This window comes from Vulpes lagopus, chromosome 3 (genome assembly GCF_018345385.1).
Source record: "Vulpes lagopus strain Blue_001 chromosome 3, ASM1834538v1, whole genome shotgun sequence".
In the NCBI taxonomy this organism is placed as follows: Eukaryota; Metazoa; Chordata; class Mammalia; order Carnivora; family Canidae; genus Vulpes; species Vulpes lagopus.
Window position 1 is genome coordinate 51,671,603 of NC_054826.1, and position 12,675 is coordinate 51,684,277.

Genomic DNA, 12,675 nt, shown 5'->3' on the forward strand with positions numbered 1-12,675 from the left:
TGCACTGGGCTCCCTGCCTGGAGCCTGCCTCTCTCTCTGCCTTTCTCTTTCTCTCTCTCTCTCTCTCTCTCTCTGTGTGTGTGTGTGTGTGTCTCATGGATAAATAAATAATATCTTTAAAAGAAAACATAATTTACATGGGGCTTCTGGGTGGCTCAGTCAGTTAAACATCTGCCTTCAGCTCAGGTCATGATCTCAGGGTCCTAGGATTGACCCTGCTTCGGGCTCCTGCTTCTCCCTCTCCCTCTGCCTGCTGCTCTTCCTGCTTGTGCTCTCTCATTCTCCCTCTCTGTGTCAAATAAATACAGTTTTTAAAAACATAATTTATATAACCATAAGTTTATATAACTTAATTTTTAAAAAGATTTTATTTATTTATTCATGAGAGGCAGAGAGAGAGAGGCAGAGACACAGGCAGAGGGAGAAGCAAGTTCCTTGCAGGGAGCCTGATGTGGGACTCGAACCCTGGGAATCTGGGATCACGCCCTGAGCCAAAGGCAGGTGCTCAACTGCTGAGCCACTCAGGTGTTCTGATATAACTTAATTTTTATTTAATTTTTTAAAATTTACTTATGATAGTCACAGAGAGAGAGAGAGAGAGAGAGGCAGAGACACAGGCAGAGGGAGAAGCAGGCTCCATGCACCAGGAGCCCGATGTGGGATTCGATCCAGGGTCTCCAGGATCGCGCCCTGGGCCAAAGGCAGGCACCAAACCGCTGCGCCACCCAGGGATCCCTATAACTTAATTTTTATTTATTTTTTTTTAAAATTTTATTTATTTATGATAGGCACACAGTGAGAGAGAGAGAAGCAGACACATAGGCAGAGGGAGAAGCAGGCTCCATGCACCGGGAGCCTGACGTGGGATTCGATCCTGGGTCTCCAGGATCGCGCCCCGGGCCAAAGGCAGGCGCCAAACCGCTGCGCCACCCAGGGATCCCCTTAATTTTTAATAATAACTTTAACACCTGGCTCGCAAACTCCTGAAACTTTAATAATAGCTCTCATGAGCTGGTCTAAGGCAGCCTGGTACACCACTGGATTGGAGTTATTAGCTTGGAGGTGGTGGCTGGAGTCATGGGGAGGATGCTATTGCCCAGGAGAACATGGAGAGTGACAAGGAGAGGGTCCAGAACAGAATCCTGAGGCACTGCAACCTTCATGTGTAGCCAGGGGCAGAGAACCTGGCTAAAAGACTGAAATGGAGCAGCACAGGGAAGAGGAGAAGCTGGAAACAGTGGTAGCAGGGAAGCCAAGAGGTTTTGAGGACAGCTGGCTAAATGTACAGAGGAGCCAAAGTGATGAGGATGAGTCCTTGGATTCTCAGCAAGTGGGTCATCAGGGACATTAACAGTAGCACAGGGGCTATGGGAGCCCAGGAGGGAAGGGGCACCTATAGAAAGCTTCCAGGAGAAAGTGACATGCGGGCTGGTTAATGAGAAGGACCTTAACAAGAGATGGTGAGTGTTCTCGGCAGAGGATTCAGCAGTTGGAAAAATTCAGAGTACAAAAGGAGCAGAAAACAGGTTACATTCTGGACCGGGCAGGAAGTTCATTTGGTTGCTAAATACAGAAGCTTAAGTAAAGCAGGTTTTTATTCTTTCACTTAAAGAAGACCAGTGGTGGGCAGGCCATAGTTGGTTTGATGACTCCACATTCATCATCAAGAACCTAGACTCCTACCTTCTTGCTCTACCATGCTTAGTACATGAATTCTACCTTGAAGGTGATCTCATGGTCCAAGATGGCTGCTGCAGCTCCAGCCATCATATCTACGCAGAAAGCAAGAGGAGAGGAAGTGGAGTAAGAGTACTTGCTGGTTGTCTGTCTCTTTCACAAGGAGTTTTCAGAAGCTAATGACTTCTGCATGTCTCTTGGCTATGCCTAGCTGTAGGGAGGCTGGAACAGTGTGGATATCTAGCTGGGCATATGACTTCCCAGAATCAAAGTATGAGAGGGGGACAATGGTTACTGAGTGGGCCACTAGCACCTCTGTTGCTGTTTCTTTTTTTTTTTTTAATTTTTTTAAAAGATTTATTTAGTTATGATAGACATAGAGAGAGAGAGAGAGGGGCAGAGACACAGGAGGAGGGAGAAGCAGGCTCCATGCCGGGAGCCCGACATGGGACTCGATCCCGGGACTGCAGGATCGCGCCCTGGGCTAAAGGCAGGCGCTAAACCGCTGAGCCATCCAGTGATCCCTCTGTTGCTGTTTCTTTTTACACCCAACTTTCTTATTTTGAAAAACTTCAAACCCAGAGAAAAGTTGCAAGCATACTACAGGGAATAAAATATTCAGAAAAGTTGCAATATTAATATAACGAATACCCGAGTATTCTTCATCTAGATTCACCAGGTGTTAACACCTGCTACATTTTTCTTTGTTTCTCTCTTTACATACTGTTTCCAGAAGAAGGCAGCATGGTTACTGGGCCGCCACTCACCAGCGCAATGGATTTTTACCCTGTGTCACACTGCTGTCCACCTCTTCTCCCTCTCCCCTTTAGGGTATAGGACGGCAGAGCCCAGGCCCCTGGGCCTCTTTCTGGCCAGACCCTAATCCTGTGAGTGCTCAGGGACCTCTCCTCATTTCTATTTTCTCTTCCCCAGGAAAATGGGCCTCTCCATTCATTTCCTTCCTTTCCTCTTCCTAAGAATATACTAAGGAGAACGGTTATTGTAGCTGAGGGGAGGGAAGGATGGGAGAATGTGGGGAGGGGCCAATCCCCACTGGAGCAGGTGGAGCAGCTGGAGCAGTTGGAGCAGAAGGCATCCTTTTAAGAGGATCATGAGGATCCTGGTGATCCTAGCCTGCCTGGGTTTTGCAAAAATCCAGATGGGTCTTTTTAACTCTGTGTGTGGTGCCTGACATTGTGATGAAACATTTATCAATATTCCTGCTATCCAGAGGCCTCCGGGTGGTGAGGAAGATGGGCAGGCAGGGTGGGACCTGAAAAGAGGGAGGAATGAATGCTATTTATTGCACACTTACTATGTCCCAGGCATGGCATCCATTATATCATTAATCCCTGAAATCAATCCTTTAAAACAGGCATTTTCTTTTCTTTTCTTTTCTTTTCTTTTCTTTTCTTTTCTTTTCTTTTCTTTTTAAGATTTTTTTATTTTATTTATTCATAGAGACACACACACACACAGAGGCAGAGACACAGGCAGAGGGAGAAGCAGGCTCCATGCAGGGAGCCTGACGTGGGACTTGATCCCAGGTCTCCAGGATCATGCCCTGGGCTGCAGATGGCACTAAACCGCTGCACCACAGGGGCTGCCCTTCTTCTTCTTCTTTTTTTTTTTTTTTTTAAGATTTTATTTATTTATTCATGAGAGACACAGAGAGACAGTGTGAGAGAGAGAGAGAGAGAGAGAGAGAGAGAGAATGGCAGAGACATAGGCAGAGGGAGAGGCAGGCTCCATGCAGGGAACCGGATATGGGACTCGATCCTGGGACCCCAGGATCACGCCCTGGGCCTAAGGCAGATGCTCAACCAGGCATCCCTAAAACAGGCATTTTCAATCTTCCTCATACAGATGAGGGAACCAGCCCCAAAGAGGGGAAATCATATCAGGCCACTGGCATCTATTCTTCTCAGTCAGTATCTCCTGAGTGCCCACTGCATGCCAGAGACTATTCTGGTATCAGAGATTCAGCAGAAAACAAGATCAATGAAGTCCTTGCTCTTCTAAAACTTAAATTCTAGTAGGAAGCCACAGACAGCCAAAGAACTAGTGACTGAGTAGGATGTCTTAGATTGTGTTGCTGCTGTCTGAATCAGTGATGTCCACTTTGCTAAATCTAAAGGTCAGCTCTACCTCCTCCCTCTGCTGTCTGAGACCTTGCGAAGAGCCAGGCCCTGCTTTATGTACACAGCTGTGAACGAAAGAGGCCTCCGTTCTTGTGTTCTGGTAGAGGAAGGCAGAGAAGTAAAATAAATAAGTAAAATATATGGTGTATCAGGAGGTGCTATGCTGGGAGGGGAAGTGAAGAAGAGAAAGGGTATAAAAAGTGCTGGAGTAGAGCTGAGGGCTTGAACAGTTTACATACAGTGGGCAGGGAAGGTCTCACTTGAGTTAGGAATCAAAGGCAGAACCTGTGTAAGGTCCTGAAGCAGGCAAGTGTGGTCTATTTTTTACTACAATATAGCTGCCACAAAATGTTAACTCATTTCAGGTGTACAACATAGTGATTTGACAACTCAATAAGTTATGCTATGGAGAGTGGTCTACTTTATTTTTTAAAGATTTTATTTATTTATTCTTGAGAGACACACACAGAGAAGGCGGAGACATAGGCAGAGAGAGAAGCAGGCTCCCTGTGGGGATCCCAATTCAGGATTCTATCCCAGGACCCTGGGATCATGACCTGAGCTGAAGGCAGATGCTTAACCACTGAGCCACCCAGGTGCTGGAGCATGGTCTACTTTAGATAAGATGGTCAGGGAGGCCCTCTTTGAGAAGGCAACATTTAAGCCTAGCCCTGAAGGATGAGAAGAAGTCAGTCATGCAGACAGTTGGAGGGGAAACGGCAAGGACAAAGGCCTTGAGGCAGGAGCCAATCTGGCCTGTTGGAAGATCAGTGTACTTGGGGCACTGTAAGGCTGGATCATGCAGAAACCTACAGGCCCAGAATCTGGAATTTGGGTCACATCCTGGATGTCCTGGAGGGTTTTAAACAGAGGAGTTAAGTGATCAGATTAATGTTTTAAATGAGTCCTCTGAGGCACATGGAGAATGTTCTGTAAGGAGGCAGAAAGAAGCAAGGAGAATGCTAGGAGAGACTTGGGCAGTGGCCCAGGCCAGAGACGGCAGGGCTTGCCTGGAGTGGGGGCACTGGGGAGTAAGAGGAATGGACAGATTCAAGATATTTTAGGAACAGTACAGTAGGATTAGGGCTCTGGAGCCCACAATGGAGAAGTCCTCCACAGATAGACTTGAGAGGGCTTTGATTAGGGACCAGGACCTCCTAGGGCCAGGGATTTTTTTTCCCTAAGGTCTTTCCTTAGTGACCTAACCCCAGACTCCACAGGCTGCTGCATGCTGGAAGATGTGGAAGAAGGTAGGCCAGGGTACTGTGGCTGGCAGGGTTGTTCCATGCCAGGCGCTGGGCCAGGACTCTAAGGCAGCTGAGACCATGCCTGTCACTTGAGGAGGGTCCTTTCTCCCTTTTGCTCCATCAAATATAGATTCATGATCTCTCCCCAAGCCTGGCCCTCCTCCAGTGCTTCCTGTGTCCAAAATTCTTTGATATTCTTCCAATCAGGACGTGGGATTATGTCCCCGTCTTTGAATGTGGGCCTTGGGACACTAATTGAATACAACGGACATGATGCTGTGCCAGGTTTGGAGCCTAGGCCTTAAGAAACTGGCAGCTTCTGCTTCCCGTCTCTTGGGATGCCGCTTCTGGGAACCTCGCCACCATGCTGTGAGGAAGCCAAGTGGCCACATGGAGAGGTACATAGAGCTGTCCCAGCCAACACTCCCAGCTGAGGTTCCAGCTGACAGCTGGCATCCACTGCCCCACTGAGTGAGCAGATGACTCTAGCCCCAGCCTGTAAGCTACTCCAACTGACAGCACTTTGGAGCAGAGGCGACCTGTTCCTATTGAGCATGACCTGAATTGTAGATCTGTGAGCAAAATGGATGATCGCTGCTGTTTTAAGCCACTAAGTTTGAGGTGGTTTTTTATGGAGCAACAGGTAGCTGGAACATTGTGCCCCATCTCTCCAGAGCCTATCCATCACCAAACATGAGGGAATCTTCCTTCTAAATACCTCTGAAATCCATTATGTTCTCTCCTTCTTCCATCTCCAGATCTGTCACCTGGACAACTACATTAGCAACCTACTAGAACTCCTCCCACTCACTCTTGCTACCACAGAGTCTGTTTCCTACACAGCAGCCCAAAGAACTTGCTGGAAAACCCAACTGATTACCTCCCCAGTCCATCTGTATTCACTTGAAGAACTCAATGGCTCTCCATTTTTCCTAAGATCAGGACTTACTATCCTTTCCTCCTTAGGGCATCAGCTACTCTAGTCTTCCTTTTTCCCTCTAGTGTTCCATGTCCCCTCTGCCCCTGGGCCTTTACACATGCTGCTCTCAGTCCCTGAGATGCCTTTCTCTACCACCTAGTTAACTCTTATTCATGCTTTAGGGGTCAGCTCAAACATCACCTCATCCAGGAATTCCCTGGTGGTTCTCAAAATGGGGTTCTTGACCAGCAGCCTCAGGGAGCTTTTTAGAAATGCCAATTCTCAGGCCCAAGCCGAGGGCTAAGGAATCAAATTCTGGGAGGGGGGGGGGCAGGACCCAGCAGCCTGTTTAACAAGCCCTGCAGATGATTCTGATCCATGCACTTGAGAATTGCCACTCTAAAGCCCTAGCTCAGGTCATAGCAGTTATCTTTCCCCACCTGTGAATTCCTTTCCTTCAGAAGTCTGCATTTGTGTTACACAGGTCTTTGTAAGAGTACCTGCTGTCTGGCTCCCCTGGTAGAGCAGAGCTCGGGGGCCACTCGCAGCACCTACCCCCATGCCTGGTATGTACCTGGAGCTTAGGGAATGTGGGTTTGGACAGATACTAACTTTCAGCCTCCAGGTGGTCAAGGGCTTCCCTAGGTGTGGAGGGAAGAGATTGGTCCCTCTATAGATCTCAGATCATAAATGTGGTCAAGGGGAGGTTGAGAAATTTGAAGAGGCCTCAACTCTTGCAGGAAGGGATGCTGCTGAGAAGGCAGGGGAAAGGGTAGCCAGAGCCAGAGCTTTTCCTTCCTCCTTCCCTCTCCCATCCTTTCCCATCCCTCCTGCACCCTGGGGTAGCTCTCAGCTGATTCGTATTGACTACCACACCAGGCCCTGTTTTGTGGGCTTAATGTATTTTATATCATTTAATACAATAAATCTCTGAGTTGTATCATTAACATTCCTATTTTACAGATAAGGAAACTGAGACTCTGAGGTTCAGGTACTTGGCCGAGGCCAGGGCAGGGAGGATTTGAACCCAGGCTCTAAAACTGTGACACTGTCTCCCCACCACTTCACTCCCATTAAAGCAGGGTGGAGAAAAGATAAGCCAGGCAGTAAGAAGCAGGAATGCAGTGGGCCAGCAGGGACACATGGCACCTCATTTGCCCTTCTAAAGGTCAGCCTCAGCCACAGTGGATTGTGGACCTATGAGGTAGAGGCCCTAGGGTTGTGGGCCTTCCCAAATTTTCAAGAGCACCAAACATGTAGATATCTAACATATAATCCCCCTGTTTCTAAATGATTATGTACCTAAAAAAAGAAACTCAGATGCTTCCAGAGGCTAGATAAGGGCCGGTGTCACTACAGTGGTAGCCAAATGGGTGTGTGAATGGACACTCAAATGCACATATGAGGTCTCTGACCTGGCTATGGACACTGGCTACGTCAGAGTCCTTGCTTCTGCCAACGCTGGGATGATCCGCTTTAAATTCTAGGCCCATCCCCCATAAGATGTGATTGCACTCAGGGCAGATCTCTAATATCAGCCTTTACCTTTTGGGGGCCCAGTCACCACATGGCCCGCACCACGGGGGTGGCGGCAGGGTTTGTCTGATCTCAGCTGTCCCTTCCTACCTGCCTGCCTGCAGAAGGTGCTCACTAAATGTTTGCTATGGAATGCACAGTGTAAGCCCTTTCTCTTTCTTTTCTTTTCTTTCTTTCTTTCTTTCTTTTTCTTCCTTCCTTTTCCTTTTCCTTTTCCTTTTCTTTTCCTTTCCTTTCCTTTCTTTTCCAGGCTGGCTCCTCCCTATCCCGTGCTCTGGGGCGGTGGGGAGGGGGGAGGGACAGCACAAGTGGGTTAAAAGCTAGCAGCTGGGGGCCAGCTGGGGCGAAGCCCGAGCTGCTACATGGCTACCGCCAGCCCTGTAAGTCTGCCTTCCTGCCCCTTGTGCAGCTGGGGACCAGGCTGGAGTGGCCAGCCTGGGGTTTGCTGCTCACCTGGCATTCTTTCTTTGGTTAGGCCAGGGAGGCTGAGAGTGGAATCCGAAAGTGGGAGGAGAAGGAGGAAAAAAAAGATGAGAAAGAAGGGGCAGAGGGGGCTATGAATACCCCTGGGGCCCTGCTGTCCCAGAGGGGGAAGGCCCAGGATGGGGGTCCCCCGGGGGTCAAGTTGGAGTTACATCCGCTGCTGAACAGGTAAGGCTGGTGGTGTGGCCTTGCACCTCTTGGACCCAGTTAGTTCCTCCTCCAAGAAAGGTCAGAGCTGGCCTAAGGCTTGGGCCCTGCTGGTGCTTCTGGCCTTAACCTAGCTGAGATACTGGGTTAAATTTCCCTATCCTGCCTCAAACTTTCAGGATCACTGACTCTAGTCACCCTGGCCGGGGGAAGTTATGCCCAAACCCCATCTCCTCAATTGTCCTTGAAGGGGCAGGACTTCCCTGCCAGAGCAGGTGCTGCTGATGGTGAGCCTGGGAGGGCTCTCTGCTTCCTCCTGGCCTCCCCCAACCCTCCCCCCCTCCACCCGCCCCAGGTGGGCTCTATGGTTCTTTAAGAATGACCGCAGCCGAACCTGGCAGGACAACTTGCGTCTGGTCACCAAGTTTGACACCGTGGAAGACTTTTGGGCGTGAGTATCTCTTGCTCCCAGGGGAGGCTTGAGCCAGGGACCTCTGAGCTGGGGATCCTTCCCAGACCACACCCCTCCAAGAAGCTGTTTCTTACACAGCTTTTCCAGCCTCCCAGCCCCCATCCCCACCCCCCGGACCTCTCAGCATTTGCTGAGGGCTGGAGTTTGGTAGGTTCTGCTTGTGGGTGGGGGTCACTGGGGTTGGAACATGGTCCCCTCTGAAACCTTTTCGGGAACTAGGGAGAGAGCCTGGGAGGTTGGAGAAGCCAGAAGTTGACCCTGACTGCTGCTCCATGGCTTTGTGGTCCTGGGAAAGTTCTTTTTCCTCTCTGATCTGGTCACAGCCACAAAATGAGGATTAGGCTGCCTGACAGTATCCATGGGTAATCAAGGGAAGAGATCTGACAGGTTGCCCTACAAACCCTAGGGGTGGCTGAGCGTCTGGGTCTCAGCTGGAGGGGTGCCTGACACCCACCCCCTGCCACCAGCAATCGGGCTCTAAAAGCCTCCCCAGGGGTTTGGATGGTCAAGGAAGACTCCCAGGACAAGGTGGGATTTGAGGGTTTGGGTAAATAAGGATGGAATTCCAGGCTGGGGGTGAGGGGGTGAGTGTGAGCAAAGCCTCAGAGGTCTGAATGTGGGTGGAACACAGTGGCATCTGGTAAGGAGTTTGGGTGGGGGGATGGGGTAAGTAGGACCCAGGCCTTAAAAAGTCTATTTTTTCAGCCTGTGGTGGGGGTGGGGGTGTTCTCTCCAGGATGTACAGTCACATCCAGCTGGCCAGTAAGCTTTCTTCCGGCTGTGACTACGCCCTGTTCAAGGTAAGCTCAGCCTCCCCACCCCTTAGGCCCCAAGAGGGCTAACCCTCCTCAGCGGCTGCTGTGTTCCTCCCTCATGGAGAGTTTGGGGGTGAGGTGCCGCAGACAGCCTTTCCAATCTGAGGACATGCTACACAGAAGCTTGGACAGAGCATCAGGCTGGAGCCGTAGGATATTTAAGAGTCTGGAAGGGGGAGGGAGGAGCAGAGGGAACTAGGAAGGAGCCCAGGTTTCTGGCCCCGCTCCTTAACGAGGGACCTGCATCAGAATGGCCTGAGAACACTCGGTATCAATGTTTAGGCCCTCATCGATGCTCACATCTGGAGGTACTGGTGCAGCAGGTGTGTGGGGGGGAATGTGTGTGCTACTACCAGGGTTTAAGGACCTCCCCAGGTGACTTCTGTCCGGCCTGGGATCTCTGCCCTTGTACACACTAAGGTTGCCCCAGAGGCTTCCTTAATCACCCACATTTGAACTCTTGCTTCAAGGAGCTCTATTCTGCAAAGGAGACAAACCTATACACGTGTGTGTGTGTGTGTGTGTGTGTGTGTGTGTGTGTATGTATATATATATATATATATATGGCTACAAAAGGTGACAAGTGTAGAGGATCAGAGGCTTGCGGGGAGCTCATAGGAGGGGTTGCAGGCCGAGTGGCTGGTGGTGGAACTTGGTTGTTGAGAGGGGATGGAGGCCAGAGGGAACCTAGCCTGTGGAGGCTTATTTAGGGGCCAGAGCAGGGCCTGGGAAGGTGGCTGGGCCCCCACTTCCCTTTGAACAGAGGGAGGCCATTGATTTGTCATTCCACATCTTAGGATGGCATTGAGCCCATGTGGGAAGATAGCAGGAATAAGAGGGGTGGCCGCTGGCTGGTCAGTCTCGCCAAGCAGCAGCGCCACAGTGAGCTGGACCGCCTGTGGCTGGAGACAGTGAGTGCGGATGGGGAGAGGAAAGGAGATGAGGGGCGGGGAGGGGTGGGGTGGGGAGGGTCCCCACTAGAAGAGACTGAGCTGATGTAGGGTCAGTGGTCTCCCAGATAGTGGGAGCACTCCCTGTGACTCAGGGAGAGCTCTCACTATCCTCTCTTTTTGGCCCTAGCTGCTGTGTCTGATCGGGGAGAGCTTTGAGGAGCACAGCCGGGAGGTGTGTGGGGCTGTTATCAACATTCGAACCAAGGGGGACAAGATTGCCGTGTGGACGAGGGAGGCAGAGAACCAGGAGGGCGTGCTGCACATTGGGTGAGGGGGATCCCTAGCACAGAGTCTCTTCTAGGGGAGAAGGTGAATGTGTGTACGGGTAGAGGCTTGGCCTGTGAGGGAGACCTCTGGAACTTTGTGTCCTCTCCCCCTACTTCCTTACCCACTTGTATGAGGGTTTGGAATCCAGATTTCAAGCTTTTTCTAGCAAGACTCTTCTTTTGCATTAAAGAATCCTATTTTGGGTTTCCACCTAGTAAGGATGCACAAAGAGTGATGGTGGCTGGAACCAAGATAGGAATTCTGGTCAAAGGAGGACCCAGGATCCCAGGTTATCTCCAGGACCTGCTGATGACGATCTCATTTCCTCTCCTCCTCTCCTCCTCTTCCTCCTCCTCCTCCTCCTCCTCCTCCTCCTCCAGGCGGGTCTACAAGGAGCGCCTGGGCCTCTCTACGAAGATTGTCATTGGGTACCAGGCTCATGCAGACACGGCCACCAAGAGCAACTCCCTAGCCAAGAATAAGTTTGTGGTGTGATGAGACCTTGGCACCATTATCCATTCAGCTGCCCCTGAGCCTTTCCCTGCCCTGTGTATGTGGGGGTTGGGGGGTGGGGGCGTACTAGGCTACAATGGTGATGTAGGGCAGGGGGAGGGGTTAGAGAATGGGGTTCTCCCATGTATTGGAGTGAATATGGACATTCTTTAACGTGAGTTGGGGCTTAGGCCTAGGGACAGCTCTGTGGTCAGGGAGCCAGCCTGAGGGCCCAGGAAAGGTGGAGGAAAGCCCTGAGTATCTTTGTTTCATCTGAGGGTGGGTTGGGGTGAGTCACTGGGGGGAAGCAAAGCTCAACCAAAGGTGGAAAGATGACAAGAGCATCCTACAGTCCAGCACTTACTCTGTGCATACCCCTAGGAAAGGGGCTGGGTGGTCTGAAGGCCATATTCTTCTAGGGGGAGGGGGCCCAAGGCTGCTGACACTCTGAAAGCTGGATCTTGAGGACAGAGTGTGGGGGTAGGGGTGGAGGTGTGGGAGGTGGGTGCTCCTCTTTGGATTACTCTATTTCAAGCCTTTATGAATTGCCTTCTCATCAGCTTTGTAGCCTTGGAGCCTACCCTGTACCTTATACCTTCCCTCAACTGGATGTGGGTCCCTGGAGCAGGCTGTACATCATAAGGGTTGCAGTCTTAGAGGCAGAACCCCATTATCTCACAGAGAGACGTGTGTCCTCTTGCCCTTTCCTCAGCTGTGCCCAGGGATGTCTGGGCCTCGCCTGCCTCATGATCATGGTGATGTGGAGGTGGGTAGGTAGATGAGGTCCTGGCCCAGGAGTGCGGGACAGTAGTGGTTAGTTCTCATAGTTCTGCTTGAGGTGGATTAACTAAAAAGGTGATGAAGGGAAGCCTGAGTGGCTCAGCGGCTAAGCATCTGCCTTCGGCTCAGGGCCTCATCTGGGAGCCCCAGGATGGAGTCCCACATCAGGCTTCCTGCATGGAGCCTGCTTCTCCCCCCTCTGCCTATGTCTCTGCCTTTCTGTCTCTTGTGAATAAATAAAATCTTAAAAAAAAAAAAAAAAAGGTGAGTTTAAGCTCCTTTCTGTTCCTGTTCTAAATAAACACTTTTGAACAAAATTAATATTTGGCCCCCCAAAACCTTAATCTCCTGTCCCCCCTTGAGGGGGTGCTCACGTGAGACCCCGCAGGGCCCAATTAGGCCCAAGCTAGTATGGGGAAAGGGGTAGGAAGAGCCAGGGACAGATTTCAATGTCAGAAGGGTTGGAGCTCAGGGATCTGGTATATGCCCTTAGCGAAACTGAAGTATAAGGGAGCAGCAGGCGCCGCGCTCACAAGACCCAGATGCCACCTAGTCTGAGTTTGAGCCAGTGTAGGTAGAGAGGTATTTCCATTGAGTGAAAAGCGCGTTTGACTCGACGACACTGTCATAAAACGGCCTGCACGTGTGTTAAAAACACGATCTATATGGCTGTCCCCATCTGCTCATTAGAACAGCAGTTACTCTTCTCCAGGACTCGGCTCCGACAGCAAGGCTGGGGACTGGGG

At 50.7% G+C, this 12,675-nt stretch overlaps 1 protein-coding gene across 2 annotated transcripts; it reads left to right on the forward strand.

The window, feature by feature from the left end:
• Positions 1-7,876: 7,876 nt before the first annotated feature.
• EIF4E1B (eukaryotic translation initiation factor 4E family member 1B) lies at positions 7,877-12,137 on the forward strand. 2 transcript variants are annotated; one of them, XM_041749688.1, is made up of 7 exons: positions 7,877-7,900; positions 7,996-8,171; positions 8,506-8,601; positions 9,359-9,422; positions 10,235-10,348; positions 10,518-10,657; positions 11,038-12,137. In XM_041749688.1, the coding sequence occupies exons 1-7, from the start codon at positions 7,883-7,885 to the stop codon at positions 11,150-11,152; spliced, it is 723 nt and encodes a 240-aa protein (XP_041605622.1). In that variant the 5' UTR covers positions 7,877-7,882; the 3' UTR covers positions 11,153-12,137. The 2 variants fall into 2 exon arrangements, with proteins under 2 accessions (XP_041605622.1, XP_041605623.1); XM_041749689.1 differs by having other exon boundaries at positions 10,518-10,562.
• The last annotated feature ends 538 nt before the right edge of the window (positions 12,138-12,675 follow it).